This window comes from Trichosurus vulpecula, chromosome X (genome assembly GCF_011100635.1).
Source record: "Trichosurus vulpecula isolate mTriVul1 chromosome X, mTriVul1.pri, whole genome shotgun sequence".
NCBI classification, from domain to species: domain Eukaryota; kingdom Metazoa; phylum Chordata; class Mammalia; order Diprotodontia; family Phalangeridae; genus Trichosurus; species Trichosurus vulpecula.
This window is the reverse complement of record NC_050582.1, coordinates 29,816,521-29,830,195: the sequence shown is the minus strand read 5'-3', so window position 1 is coordinate 29,830,195 and position 13,675 is coordinate 29,816,521. Positions and strand designations below refer to the sequence as shown.

The following is a 13,675-nucleotide window of genomic DNA, read 5'->3' as shown; positions in this document are numbered from 1 at the left end:
ACATATAACCATACATGTATGGTATGTATGTATGTATGAATGAATGTATGAGCAATTTTAAATAAACCAAAGTAGTAGAAAATAAATGATTTAAAATTAGCAAGGACATTTATGGGGGGAAAGGCAGCATTTATGCTTGTGTCCCACGTTACCTTGCTCCAAGGACAAATCAGAGCTTGATGAAATGAAGCTCCAGATGGCTAGTGATCTCAAATCTGTAATAATGAAATGACAAAGAAAAAATGAGCCATAGACAGTTTATAAATAGTTAGAAGGCTGAGGATAGATGGTTTATGAGTACGTTACAGCATTGACTTGGTGAGAATACTGTAGCCCTTTCTTGGTGGGTCACCATATCAAAATACTGCCTTTGCAAATGAGAATGGTTTGAGGTGAGGCTGTCTCCATTAACCCATTCTTAAGAGTTTGTAATTGGGCCATAAAAATTCATCTGGAGCTCTTCCCTTTTACCAACTTGCCAGTTTGAAGAGTGGCTGTTTTCAAGCTAGTTTGGAATAGAGTTCATGAATAACAAGGGCTGTGACTACATAGCAACAAACATCCAGCTGGAAATTTTTTTTAAAATCCGTTCCAAACCAAGATAACCATAATCATAATAATCACCAGAACTTGAAGGTTTGCAAAATGCTTTAGAAGTATCATCTCATTTGAGCCTCACAATGACCCTGGGAAGTAGGTGCTATTATCATTATTATCGTCCCCATTTTACAGTTGAGGAGACTGAGGCAGTCAGCATTTTAGTGATTTGCCCAAGATCACATAGCCTGTGTCTGAGGTCAAATTTTAACCCAGGTCTTCTTGACTCCAGGCCCAGCACTCTATCCATTGCACCACCTAGCTGCCTTTGCTGCTTGGCTGTTTTCAGTCATGTCCGACTCTTCGTGACCCCATTTGGGCTTTTCTTAGCAAAGATACTGGAGTGGTTTGCCTTTTCCTTCTCCAGTTCATTTTACAGATGAGGAAACTGAGGCAAACAGGGTGAAGTGACTTGCCCAGGGTCACACAGCTAGTAAGTAAGTGTCTGAGGCTGGATTTGAACACTGGAAGAGGAGCCTTCCTTACTTTCGGTCCCAGCTTTTTATCCACTGCAGTGCCACCTAGCTGCCAAGTTGCCTTTTAATTACCTAAAATACCCAGACAGTGGTATCATGCAGATCAAACACTTAAATTTGATGTGGCTATTTCAGTTTCTATCTGGATGTTTAGTGATAGGTTGATACCACTGAGTCTTGCCAGTGAAATCTTGAGGGAAGGGAATCCCCAAATCAGAGTTAGCCATTTATTTCACCTTATACCTAAGAATTCCATCTCCAGTCCTCCATTACCTTTAAGTCTTAAATTTTCTCCTTACTCCCTCTGTTACCCAGGGCATGTTTACTTCCCATTTCACATGGAAAGACTTGGGGGGGTTTCTGCTCCTTGTTGGAGAAGGTTTTCCTTTATGCAGACCTGTCCTTTCAGAGAGGAGGTACACTGTCCTAAACTTCTATGTGGTTACAATCACCTGATTCTGATTTTTAAAGTCTTGGTCCATATGCACATGTAGTATCAACTGAGGCATTGACACAAAAATACTTGAGCGGCATGCTTAAGCCAAGCACAAACTTTTTCCCCACCTTTCTAAATACGAGAAGATAGGCTACTGCACCAAATATGTAGGACCCTGGAGACTTGCGTTGTTATAATGAGAACTTGGGTACTGATGTATTTAGCCCTGTGATTTCCTGACAGCTCCTCTTTGTAAAACTGGAAGTAGCCCAAGGTTCACTGAGGTTAAAGGACTTGCCTATGGTCATAAGGTTATAAGTGAAACAGACGGCATTGGAACTAAGGTCTCCTTGATTTCAGGCGAAGTGCACTATCCACTATACCCTACTGCCTTTCTTTGGCCAACGTATATGAAACAATGAGTACATCATTTTTCAAATGTAGTCAAACTGGTCTTTCAAAAATGATTAACAAAAAAAATCTATTAGTACCTGGAGCCTGGTTGTATGAATCGGAAAGAAATCTAAATTTGGAGTTAGAGGACCTGGGTTCAACTTTTGACTCTGCCTCTGACTACCTGTATGATGTTGAACAAATCATTTAACTTCTCTATGCTAGGGTTTCCTCACTTATCAAATGAGGGGCCTGGACCTCTAAAGCCCCCCCGCCAAATCCATGATTCCATGACTAACCAGTTATTTGATTTCAGTGAAAAATGTTCAAGTAACTGATTGTTTGGCCGAATTCAACTGTTGTTGCCCACTCTCCCCCAAACCAGTCTGTGTGTATAGACAGACATAACACCCAAGTAGTCAGTCTATTCAGTCAAGTCAGTGACAAAATAAGTCAAAACAACTTCTTGGCTAAGCAACTAATTTACTTCACAGTTGCTTTAATCCTCAATTGGTTGTGGTATTCCATAAAGTGAGTTGAAAAGTCGGGGGGCTCAGTGATCTCTTCCCAGATGTATGTGCTATAGTTAGAACCTCATGGCAAATCAGTTGGTACTGTGATCCTTGTTAGGACACAGCCCAGCATAACAGATTACTCGAGTCAAAGGGTATTTGATACAAATGAGAAATGTACCATGTTGCTAGAGCCAAGACAGCCTAGTTGAGATAGGCTGAAAGGCCACCAGCCAAAACTATATTGGAGAGGAATGCGATTTAAGATTATCTTCCCAAATTTATGGGTCAACTGCCCTCCTGTCAGCCCCAAACTCTCACATTAAGGGCTGGAATCTCAGGACAGTGGAAACAGCCAACATGTGCTTTGGCGGAAGATTTGATGCAGACCATGGCCTTATAGCTTTAGCGTATGAAATATAGCTGCGTACAAAATGTCTGCATCTGTTTTCGGAGAAAATGGATGCATTATAAGTGATAGTGATCAGAGGGCAGTCACCACAATGAAGAAGTATCTTAGGCCTGTGCCCTTTAATGGCGGGTCTGTTTGCAAGCAGCCTTTGTGTGAGAACAAGCAGTGCTTTCCACTTGGAGGTTAGCGATTTGGGGTTTTTTCTTTTTCTCTGTGTGCTCTCCAAGCCCCAGTGCTTTCCATCTGCTCACCCTTCAGGAAAATAACCCTAACAAAGCAGACAGCGGGGCATTCTTCAACTGAAGATAGAGTCTGTTACCAGCCCTGCCTTGCCCTGCCCTCAGAAACCACTAAGAGAAGAAGAATCATAAGGATAATAATCACAGCTAACAGTTATGGAGCACTTTAGGATTTGCAAAATGCTTTATAGCTGCTATTTTGCAGGAACTTAGTGGTAAATGGACATGGAAAGGAAGAAATCCCAGAATCTCTAGTTAGCCTTCTAGTCCAACCTGTAGTGGTCAAGGATTCCAACTCTAAGTCCCTCCTACTCTGAGGAGGTTCTAACTTTCATCAGAGACTATTTTCTTCCTCCCTTCCCAAATGGCCCCAAGGTCACCTGCTGTAACTTAGGGAAGCAGTGCCCTGGGCCATCCAAAATGTTGGTTGCTCTCCAAATCATTTCTCTGACTCTGGAAGGTGTTTTGGTACTCCTGTTTGAATATAGGAATATCTGATGTCCCAATACTTGAAATCAAGTAATAAAAGCATGCTCTGAGAAGATGCTAGAAATCAGCCCAACTGTCCTATGTTGGCCCCTGTTTCCCACTCCATTGCTGGGTCTAGCCTCCATTGCCTGGCAGACTGTTAGAGAGAACTAGCAGAGGAAAGCAGAGCTGGCTGGGGGAGGGAGGTAATTAGCTTGCTGATTCACATCTTCCCCCTGGGGCTGGGAGGTCATTATTTCAGTTTTCAAAGAGCCTCCCTTCTAGCTCCTACTAGACTTGAGTAAACAAAAATTCTGTTAATGTTAACTGAGCTCCCATTTAAATAGACTAGGTGACAGTGTCAGTCCAGCTTTGCAAATAAGATCCCAAATATTTATAAACCCAGACAGATAATTCAGAGTTGACTAAGCTCAGGAAGTTGTTTTCTTTCTTTTCAGACCCAGGAAAGCCTTCTCCCAAGCTGCTTAGTACCAGCGTTCTTACAATTGGCCACTGAGAGCTGTTCCCAGTGGTGAATGTCGCTACTGTGGAGACATTTTTATAGCTTAAAACACTTTTTGGGAAGGGTGGGCTCAGTCAGAGCCACGATTAAGTACTGGTGGACTATGGTCTAAAGAAATCCCAGGGGCTCCGGGTAAGGGAAGAGTCCCCTTTGGACATATATTTTGGAACTAGGGAGCAGGTTCCCTTGGGCATGTCCTTGCCTGGCAGAACATCAAGGAGCTAAAAGAGAGGCCCGGGCAGAGGGGAGTACCTGGGAGCTGGGGCCCTTGCTAGTGCTGGGTTCTGAGCAGCCTACCTTGTGATCCAGTAGATGCATCAGAGACCTAATCTTCTGTTGGGCAACTCTCCTAATGCAGGGGGGGGGGAGGAGGGGTGAAGGGCCTGCGAGGACAGCAGGGAGACATAATGGCTGAACTTTACCAGCCTCTTGGAACAGGCTGTACTATACAGATATGATAGACATACCCTCTGAAAAGATGATTGGACATAGATTTTTCTCAATGACATCATTCTAAATAGACATTTTTTTAAAATTTCTGATTATACTCAGGTTGTCAAGTGACTTTCACTTTGTTTTTCATCTCTGTAGCATTTGTTTGACTAGTCCCTCTGACTTAGAGAAATCTTGCGACAAATTCTTTTTATAAAGTGAAGAATCCTCTTGTGATGTAGTCACCACCCCTCCCCCATCTATTTAGGTCCTTTCTGGCAGGAACAAGTCTATGATCCTATTTGAGCTGCTATTGTTATTATCCCTAATAATAGCAAGAATTACTCACAATTCTGTCATCCTTTAAGATTTAGGAAGCATTGTCCTCATAGAAGTCATATGAAGTAGGTGGTACAAATATTGTTGCCCTATTCAACAGGCGTGGAGACTGAGGCTTAGAGAGATAAAATGATTTGTCCATGGCCACAGGGCTGGTGAGTGTCAGAGTCAAGACTGGAACCCAGGACAGGGTCTTCAACCACTCTAACCACACTACCACTCTGTTGAAATATACAAAACTTCAAACTTAACCAAAGAAATGGGGTGGGGAGGGGGACGACACACTTGTGCTGTTTCTGTAGTACCAGAGCAATCTTCTACTCACTGTCCAGGTTGGTCTGGCAGTCCCGTACTTGTTTCCACTCACATTAGTAGGTTAAACTTTGTGTTGTTTGTTCTTCATTCTCCGAGAGGACCAATCACATCATGTGAACTGGATTTAAGTGAGGTATTCCATCAGCCTCACTCTCTCCTCCAGAGTCTTTATAGTCCAGCGGCAAGTGATGGTACATTGGGCCATCTTTTGTCTCAATTCTTACCCCGCCCCACACTTGAGAGGAACAGGTGCTACAGAAGAGAAGAATTGAACTTCAAACTTGAATGACTTCTTAAAAATACCGTGCACCCTTAGGTCATTGACAACATTTCAATCCATCCTTCCTTGGAAGCTCAGAATCGAAGCTGGTAGGATCTACAGATGACTTCTAGTACTTCTCATACATGAGCAGGAATCCCTCCTCTTTTCCCCTCCAAGAGTTCATCCTTACCTTGGGGAACCTGTGATTCCTCCAGCCCATAGCCCATCAATGGTCAGTCCTTATAAAGAGGAGTCTAATCATATTGTATTAAGGAGAAGACTTACTCTATCACCTTCACTTGGCACAGAGTTGTCCCTAGGTTCTCCAAGATTATGCCAATGAAATACAAGCTGTGGCAGATTCTGCTAAGCTAGAAAGGCTTCAGGTATGGGTACTCTGTCAGGTTCACTTTAGTATTTTGTCCTGGATTCCCATCTGTATGTTCTAAGAGTAAATCCAAAAACTACTGGCTTCTGAATTGCAGGAATTTCCTGAGGACTTTTACAGTATCCACAAAGTCTCAAGGGCATCACTTACTCTTGTGTGTTTATTCATGAGGTGAGGCTTTCACAAGGAAAAAAAAAACAATTAACAGCTGGTATAGTAGAAAGAGTGTTGGATTTGAAGCGTTAGAGAGGCCCTGGGTTCAAACAAGCTACTTCTCCTCTCTGGGCCTCAGTTTCTTCATCTATAAAATGAAACGGTAAAGTCTATGCACTCTGTAGAAGTGAAAAATCAAGATGGAAATTCTTTCCATACATACATCTGATAGGACAGTAGCTTGATTTATCAGAGCAGTGTCTTTCAAAAAACAAATACATTGTACCATTAGTGGAAAAATTCACTGCAAAAATCTTCCCAAATTCTACTCTAAGCTAGATCCTCTGCATGTGCCAGTTGATAACTTCCAGATAGACTTTGGTTCCTATTTTTAAAAAAACTCAGACTCAAAAATCCACGTTTACAGAATAGGCAAATTGAGGATGGGGAAGAGCAGTTATTGGCATGACAAAATCCTTCCCCACAAGGTCCTTCCCTTAAAGTCCTCTTAGCATCCAAATGTCTGCCCACAGATTATTTACTAGAGTAATCACTGCAGTGGTTTCAGATGCAGCAGCAGCTCCCCAAAATGCACCCCAAGTCTTCATAAGCCAGATTTGGCTCCTTTCTGCTCCCCCCACTACCCACAGGTGCTAAGACCTCTCTCTATAGTCATACCACTCAAGGCTCTTTTGGCCTCTTGTTCAATTCAGAGATCAGATGATATAGAGTTGATAGATGGCATCTTGGAATACAAGGCTCAGAAATGGGTAGTGATTTAACCAGCCTCACACATTAAATATCAGAATCAGAATTTGAACTCAGGGTCTTTTGACCCCAAATCTAGGGCTCCTTCTGTTACACAATCCTGCCTTCTTCACTTTCTCTCCTTATCACAGGATCCTCAATTTAGTGCTGAAAGGGACCTAAAGTCATTTAGTCCAGTGACCTCATTTTACAGATGAGGAAACTGAGTCCCTAAGAGGGAAAGTGACTTGCTTGTGGTCACATAGGTAGTAAAGGAGAAGAGGAGAACCAGGATCTCAACCCAGGCTATCAGGTTCCAAAGCCAACATTCTTTCCAATGAATTATGTATGCTCTTATCGAAGCAGCGAAGGCTGCGATAACATGGATTATACAATATGGTAGAAAGAGCCTTGGCCTTAGGATCAGAAGACCTAGGCTGTCCCATTTGTATGACCTTGGGGACATCATTTCCTTGGCTATTATTAATGACTGCACTTTGACTGCAACTCATTCATACTGAGCCTATGCTTCATACAACAAGGACATGTTAAGCTTTTTGTAGTTAATCATGGAGAACAAACACTGGTTAAACCACTGTATACAGAGCAGAGATTACAGCAGCCCTCAAGGGGCTTCATTCCTAGTAGGAATGAAAAGCTCACATCCAACGACTTTTCAGGCTTCAGTAAGTAGGTGGGAAGTTTGGGATAGGGACAAGGGGAATCCCAGATACCACACTATGCTGAAGCCAGCCCTAACAGCAAACCTAATTTGAGACTTTCAAAGGGCTAAATTTGAGGGGCAGGGAGGCTATCAGGAAGGATGGTTTTTCTTTAGTTGTTGCACACAATACCAATAACATGCACTTAGATAATTTTTTTTTAAATTTCAGTGATTTTATTTTTTTATGAATTTGACAGACATTGGCCAAAATGAACATTCCATATGCAAAGAATAGAAAAAGAAGATCATATATGAAACTGTGACTGATACACACAACTTCTTGGGTTTTTTTTAAATGTCAACTAAACTTAGCACAGTAGTACCAACATTGCCTGCCCCATTTGTTTGTCATGTTCTTAGAAAAGTGAGAGCTGAGTTTACATCCAAATTCTTTCCTCCAAGCCCCTAAATAAAATGACTTTTCAGGTTCTTTGTCCTTTTTTTCAAAGCATCCCTTAGTAGAGATAATCCTGATTTGATAAACTCTACACTGAAAGAAAATTTTCAGTCCTTTCCTTGACCACAATGCCTTTGTCTTATGTAACAATCACCTACTGAATAGTCTGCTGAAGTATCTCTGTATTTGAGACCGCTTGTCTGGCCAGGACATTGGAGAGGGGATTCCTGGTCGTGTCTGGATTAGAATTGATGTCCTCTGAGATCCCCACCAACTCAGAGATTCTGCCATTCTGAGACTTTATGGTCGTATCTTTAGTTCCTTAAAAGCTTTGTGGAGAAAGGACAGACCTACAACATACATCACACGTCACTACATATATGGTTGATTTTTGTCTAGGAATTTTCATTCTTCTCCAAACTGGGCTTCCTGCTATTTTGTACAAATTTACATCCGTCAATCTCATCTAGAAATGCCCCACTTCACTGCACTCCCCTGTAGATGTGGGAACACCCATAGTTTTTAGGGACTTTGATTTTATAGGTCATTTGTGCAGATGGTATTCTCCTGTCCATTTCAATAGGAAAATCAAAAGGTGGACAGTTTCAAATGTGGGTTGCTTTGGTTTGACCACAGACAAGAAAGGAAGGTATTTTTTTTCTTTCTTGTAGAGCAAAGAAAAGAATAATCTTGAGGTTCATTAACCTCTGTTACAGATAGTGGAGTTTTCTGGGCTACATCAGAGAACTATTCTTAGTATTGACACTTCTAGGGTGTTTTCTCCTGGAAAAGAATTCAGTAGTTCCCACTAGTGGTGGTTAAAAAAAACCCATCACCTCATTTCTCTGTGTCTCTGTGCATTTCAGTCTCTCTCTTTTTTTTTTCTTTTGGCTTGGTCTAATCATGTTTTAGAAAAATAAGAGATTTTGCATTCACTCCCTGTCTTCCCATGGAAGCTATTTCATTCTAATTCTCCTCAAGGTAAAGATTCTTTTCTCTAGTGGATAATGAGAAGTACAAGTTCTTTCTGAAATGGAGAAATCCTCTCTAGGCATTGGCTGGTGAGTTGTACTGAGCCATCCCCACTGATGGTCCTTCCCCGCAACAACAATTAGTCTCTTTGCCTGGTGAAGTGGTTGGATTAATAATGAAATTTCTCCTCCTCGGCAATAATAACATGATGGGAAAACTCACATGATTTTCCAGGGGAAGTTTAGACAATCTTAAAATTGGGCGAACAGATTAGTAAGGGAGACATTAATGTTATGACTTGCTAATGCAATAGCCCTGAGCTAAGCATCAACACGGTTGTCCTTGCCTCAAACTCATTTGCTTCAGTAAGCACAGACAGTCTGCACACTGCAAGACAAGTTAGGGAAAAATTGAAGTGATAGCAGAGATGTGGGTGGTATATTTTCTTTACTGCCAAACTTCCTAACAAAATTTTCTATACCCATTATCTCTACTTCCTTACCACCCTTTCTCACTCCCTATCCCCCCCACCTCCATCCCTTACAATATCGTTTTTTGGGGCCCTACCCCACCCCCACTTTGCTGTAACTTCTCTCAAAGATCAGCCAAAGAGACCTCTCCTTGGAGCTTATACATCACTTTGTACTTCTCCCATACACATTTAATATCATATTATAATTGTGTCTGTCCTGTTCCTTAACTAGAAGGTTTGTAAGGGTAGAGACTAGGCCTTACAAAAACTTTATATCTCCTTCTGCACCTAACACAGTGCTCTTAAGTGATTAATGAATGTTTATCTGAATTAAATTTCAGAGTATTTTCTATATACAGGGTGTTCCAGAAGTCTCAATGTAGCACTAAGCTATTAATGCTTAAAGTTATTTAAGTTTAAAATTGCACTGGGACTTTTGGGACAGCCTATATTACATTTGATCTCCTCAAACTCAACTCGTATCCAAAACAGAACTCATGAGGGCAGGGATTTGCACAGAGTAGTAATATAATAGGTTTTTACACATAATCGGTAGCTTATTATAGTAGGCTATTGGCTGAATGAATGAATTAATGAATGAATAAATGGCAGAATTTAATTCCCTTTCACTGCCAGTGTCAATCTGATCACCAAAGGGTTTAAGGCTAAAAGCAGGAAATTTATCCTTATTTTCCATATTAATAGAAATCAGGAGTAAAAGGGACATAGATGGTACTAGGGCAGGAATATAGACCACAGTAGATGAGAAAGTATCTAGTTACTATGCTTGCCACCCTTCTGAAGCTTTGTAGAGGTTTATGGGTTTTTCTACTACTATATGTGATTCATACGTTCCATTCACTCTGGAATCCTTTTTTTCATGATACATATTTATTTGTGCTATTACAGGTTAGTAGTCTTAGGTACACTGTTGGTGGAAACATGAATTGGTCTGGGCATTCTGGAAAATATTTTAGACTTGTTAAAATGTTCATATCCTTTGACCCAAAGATCCCACTACTTGACATATACCCCAAGGAAGATAGAAAGGTCTCATATATCCAAATATTCCCAGCAGTAATTTTAGCATTAACAAAGAACTGGAAGGAAAGTAGGTGCCCTTCAATTTGGGGATGACTGGACAAACTGTGATATGAATGTAATGGAATATTATTACATCATAAGAAATGATGAAGAATTTAGATAAACACGGGAAAATTTATATAAACTAATGTTGTCACTCTGGAATTCTTAGAGGCTACTGAGTTCCATGGAGGGATAATGTATGGTCCAAGCCCCTGCCTAGTACCTATTCCACCAACATACCAGGCTGGAACTATAAGTTAACTGGGACAGAAAAACAAAGTAAACAACAGGGAAAAGTCAAATAGAATCGTTCTCAACACCATCTCAAGCCTTGCCCTCCTACACAAAAGAATAAAATCTCCCACTGAGTAGCATGCTAGTGGAGAAGGGCCTTTTCCCAAAGCAAATCCATGGAAATCCCACGTTTTGAGGCAGAGAAGGGTTTAACCTTTGGTATTATCCATAGCTAGAAAATATCTCCTGCCTGAGTCCTCATGGCTCCATTTCCCAGCAACCAATTGTACCTTTCTGCTTTTCAGCTCTACTTCTTGTAGCTCCTTGGCATGGTCAAGAACTCTCTTTTCATAGCCCTTCTACCCTGTATCATTCTTGGTGAGAGCTGGAAGCCTGCTGCTCCATTTCTTTCCTCTCTCGCTATAGCAGCCATCCACCAAAACTATGCCACATTGCACCACTGCCTTGCTGCTGCTTTTGGAACGTGTTGTCATTCTTTCAGAGTGAGGCCACCCTGGCCAACATGCCTCAGAGCTAGTCAACATATTTTCAGCTATGTTAGTCTCTCAACCCTACCCAGCTGGCACACAAAAGAACCACTCAGGAAGCTTTAAGACATCCAGACGGGCCCTATTCAATGAAAGGTCCCCAGACCTTGCTTCTAGCAAAGTGAAAGTGACTGAATGTTCTTTCCCACTTTGAAGTGCAATAGAAACACTGAAAGAGGGAGGGACAAAATGTGGCAGCCTCCGAAAAATATGGTATGGCAGCATACCTATCCTCATAGCAAAGCCCACATCCACCTAACACATAGAAAATCATGGTGACAATGCCAGTGATTGCTTTGGATTTTAGGGAGAAATCTTTGGACAAACTTGTTTTTAGACATTTCTCTGCCATCCACTGTGCCTTACTATAACTTAATGCTCAACTAAGGAGCACTGAGTCATTTTGATGACTTTCATCGTTACTTTTATTTTTTTTAATCCTCCAAAAACTTGGGTAATCTCTTGTATTTAAGCAAAAAACTAGAGTATCCCGCTACTAAGCAGCAAGTTTTAGCCACATTTCCTTCTGGTCACTAAAAACATTGGTCATTTCCTGTTTTCTCTGTTTTCACAAGCTTCTAATTCTCAGTGTCAAAAGGCTGCAACTCTTTTCTTTGGGTTTCTCTTTGATAACATTGATTCCGAAACAAAGGATGGGGGGCCTCCATTTGGAAAACAAAGGAAGCATGGCCTCGGGAAGAATGCTGGAGAGAATGTGCATGGTTCTTTCTGCCAATGATAACAAACCCTAATAATGGGAAAGTTGGATATGAAAGCAGGAATAGGAATCTGAGTGTCGATGCTCTGTTTGGCAATATGGCATGGTGGAAAAAGCACTGGACTACGTGTCCGCTAACTAGGTGCTAGTTTCAGCTCTGTTGTTAATTAGCTCTATGACTTTTGCCAAGTCACCCCTCCCACCTCAGTTTCCCCATCTGTAACATGAAAGGTTTTGAGTAGAAGACTCCCCAAAGTTCCTTAAACTTTAACTTTCTGTGGTTCTTTTCTTCATATCTGAGTTAGGGTTTTTCTCTGATTCCTTTCTTTCAGCTTTTTACCAACCAGGTGTTCACTTTCACACTCAGATGTTGTGAAGTGAATCATGCTGGGAAGTGGTACTCAACATCGGCTGTTCAAAATTGATGAAGATGCCGAAAACCTGGCAATCCATGGTGTGGGGTATACATGTATTGTCAGTGCTACTGTGACTTGGGAATCCCTCCATGGTTGGGCTAGCCATTTTATTCCTTTGAGCTACTCACACTTTGATTTGCTTACCCCTTTTGATATAAGCCTTCCAGGATCACAATTAGAGTACCGAACTTGGAATCGGGAAGACTTGGGTTCAAATCCTATCTCAGACACTAACTAGCTACTAGTTGTGTGACCCAGGATAAATGACTTAACCTCTCTGAGCCTCAGTTTCCTCATGTGAAAAGTGACAGTAATAATAGCATCTACCTCAGAGAGTTCTTATGAGGATCACATGAGGTAAATGCATTTAAAACACTTTGCAAACCTTAAAGTATTAAATGAATGTCAGCTGCTAGTATTTATATTATTGTTGTCATGTGTGCCATAGAGTAAAATTACTGCCCTTACTTCATACAGTCTCGTAGGGCAGCCTTTCATTCCTCTCCATGTCCTTTGCTCATTTTTCTCTTTGTCCTTCTGTAGAGATTCTCCTCCCCCACCATTTTCTAGACAGAGCTGTAACTATGGCAAAGTGCTTAGGACTTTGGTTTAATCTGAGCCGTGTCTGGAGACCAGATCAGGGAGGAAGGGAAGAGGTATCTCTGAGTCCCCCCAAAATGCCACATTCCCTTCTCCTTAATGCTCTGACACAATCAGGTACCAGGAAGAGGAGTTCAAACAGAACCTCTCAGTTCCCCATGGTCCGCTGATCAATGCGCCCTTCTATCCCCATGCTCTGAAAGGTCTACTGGAGGGTGTAGTGGGACATAAGACAGGAAGTGGGCTGAGGTTGGGACAGAAAGGAAAACCCACTGCTCATTAAAATGGTTTCTTTTGTAATCTTCCCTGTACAATTTTGTTCTTTCTACTTTCTTGGCAGGATGGGAATCCCGGCATTGCTGCCAGACTTCAGGAAGCAGGCCCTCTCCAGAGTGCAGGCAGCTCCATTTCAGCAGCCACTCCGGCCACAGTGAATGGATGCATGAGAAACCATCTGCTCAAGCAGCAGATCCTGCGCAGGCAGCATATCATGCAGGTTTGAGTCATGCAGCTTCCATGGGCAGTGTGTACCCAAGTAGTTTGACAGGCGTTCTTCAGTTCACGGGAGCTGAGTTTCTTATTTGGGTGGAGGGGGTTGGAAAGGCAGGTGCGGATTGGCCTTAGAACACTTAATGTTGCATCTCAAATCATCAGTTGTCCATGTAGATCCTAGAAGCTGCCATCATATCCTACTGGCACCCCAGTTAGCAGGCTTCCATGGTGGAGTGAGTACAGAACTCAGTGGTGGAGCTACAAATTTTTCTGCCAAACTAGCTAGCCAAAGATTTTATGTGACTTCTATGCCCCTTGGCCAAC

The 13,675-nt window shown here is 41.8% G+C and overlaps 1 protein-coding gene across 1 annotated transcript in view; it reads left to right on the top strand.

Annotated features, from left to right (window-relative positions):
* Positions 1-13,675, top strand: part of MAMLD1 (mastermind like domain containing 1) — a 96,182-nt gene that overhangs the window by 77,274 nt on the left and 5,233 nt on the right. The window contains exon 3 of the mRNA XM_036740309.1: positions 13,200-13,355. Within this exon, the coding sequence (XP_036596204.1) occupies positions 13,200-13,355 (156 nt within the window). The remainder of the gene's footprint in view (positions 1-13,199; positions 13,356-13,675) is intronic.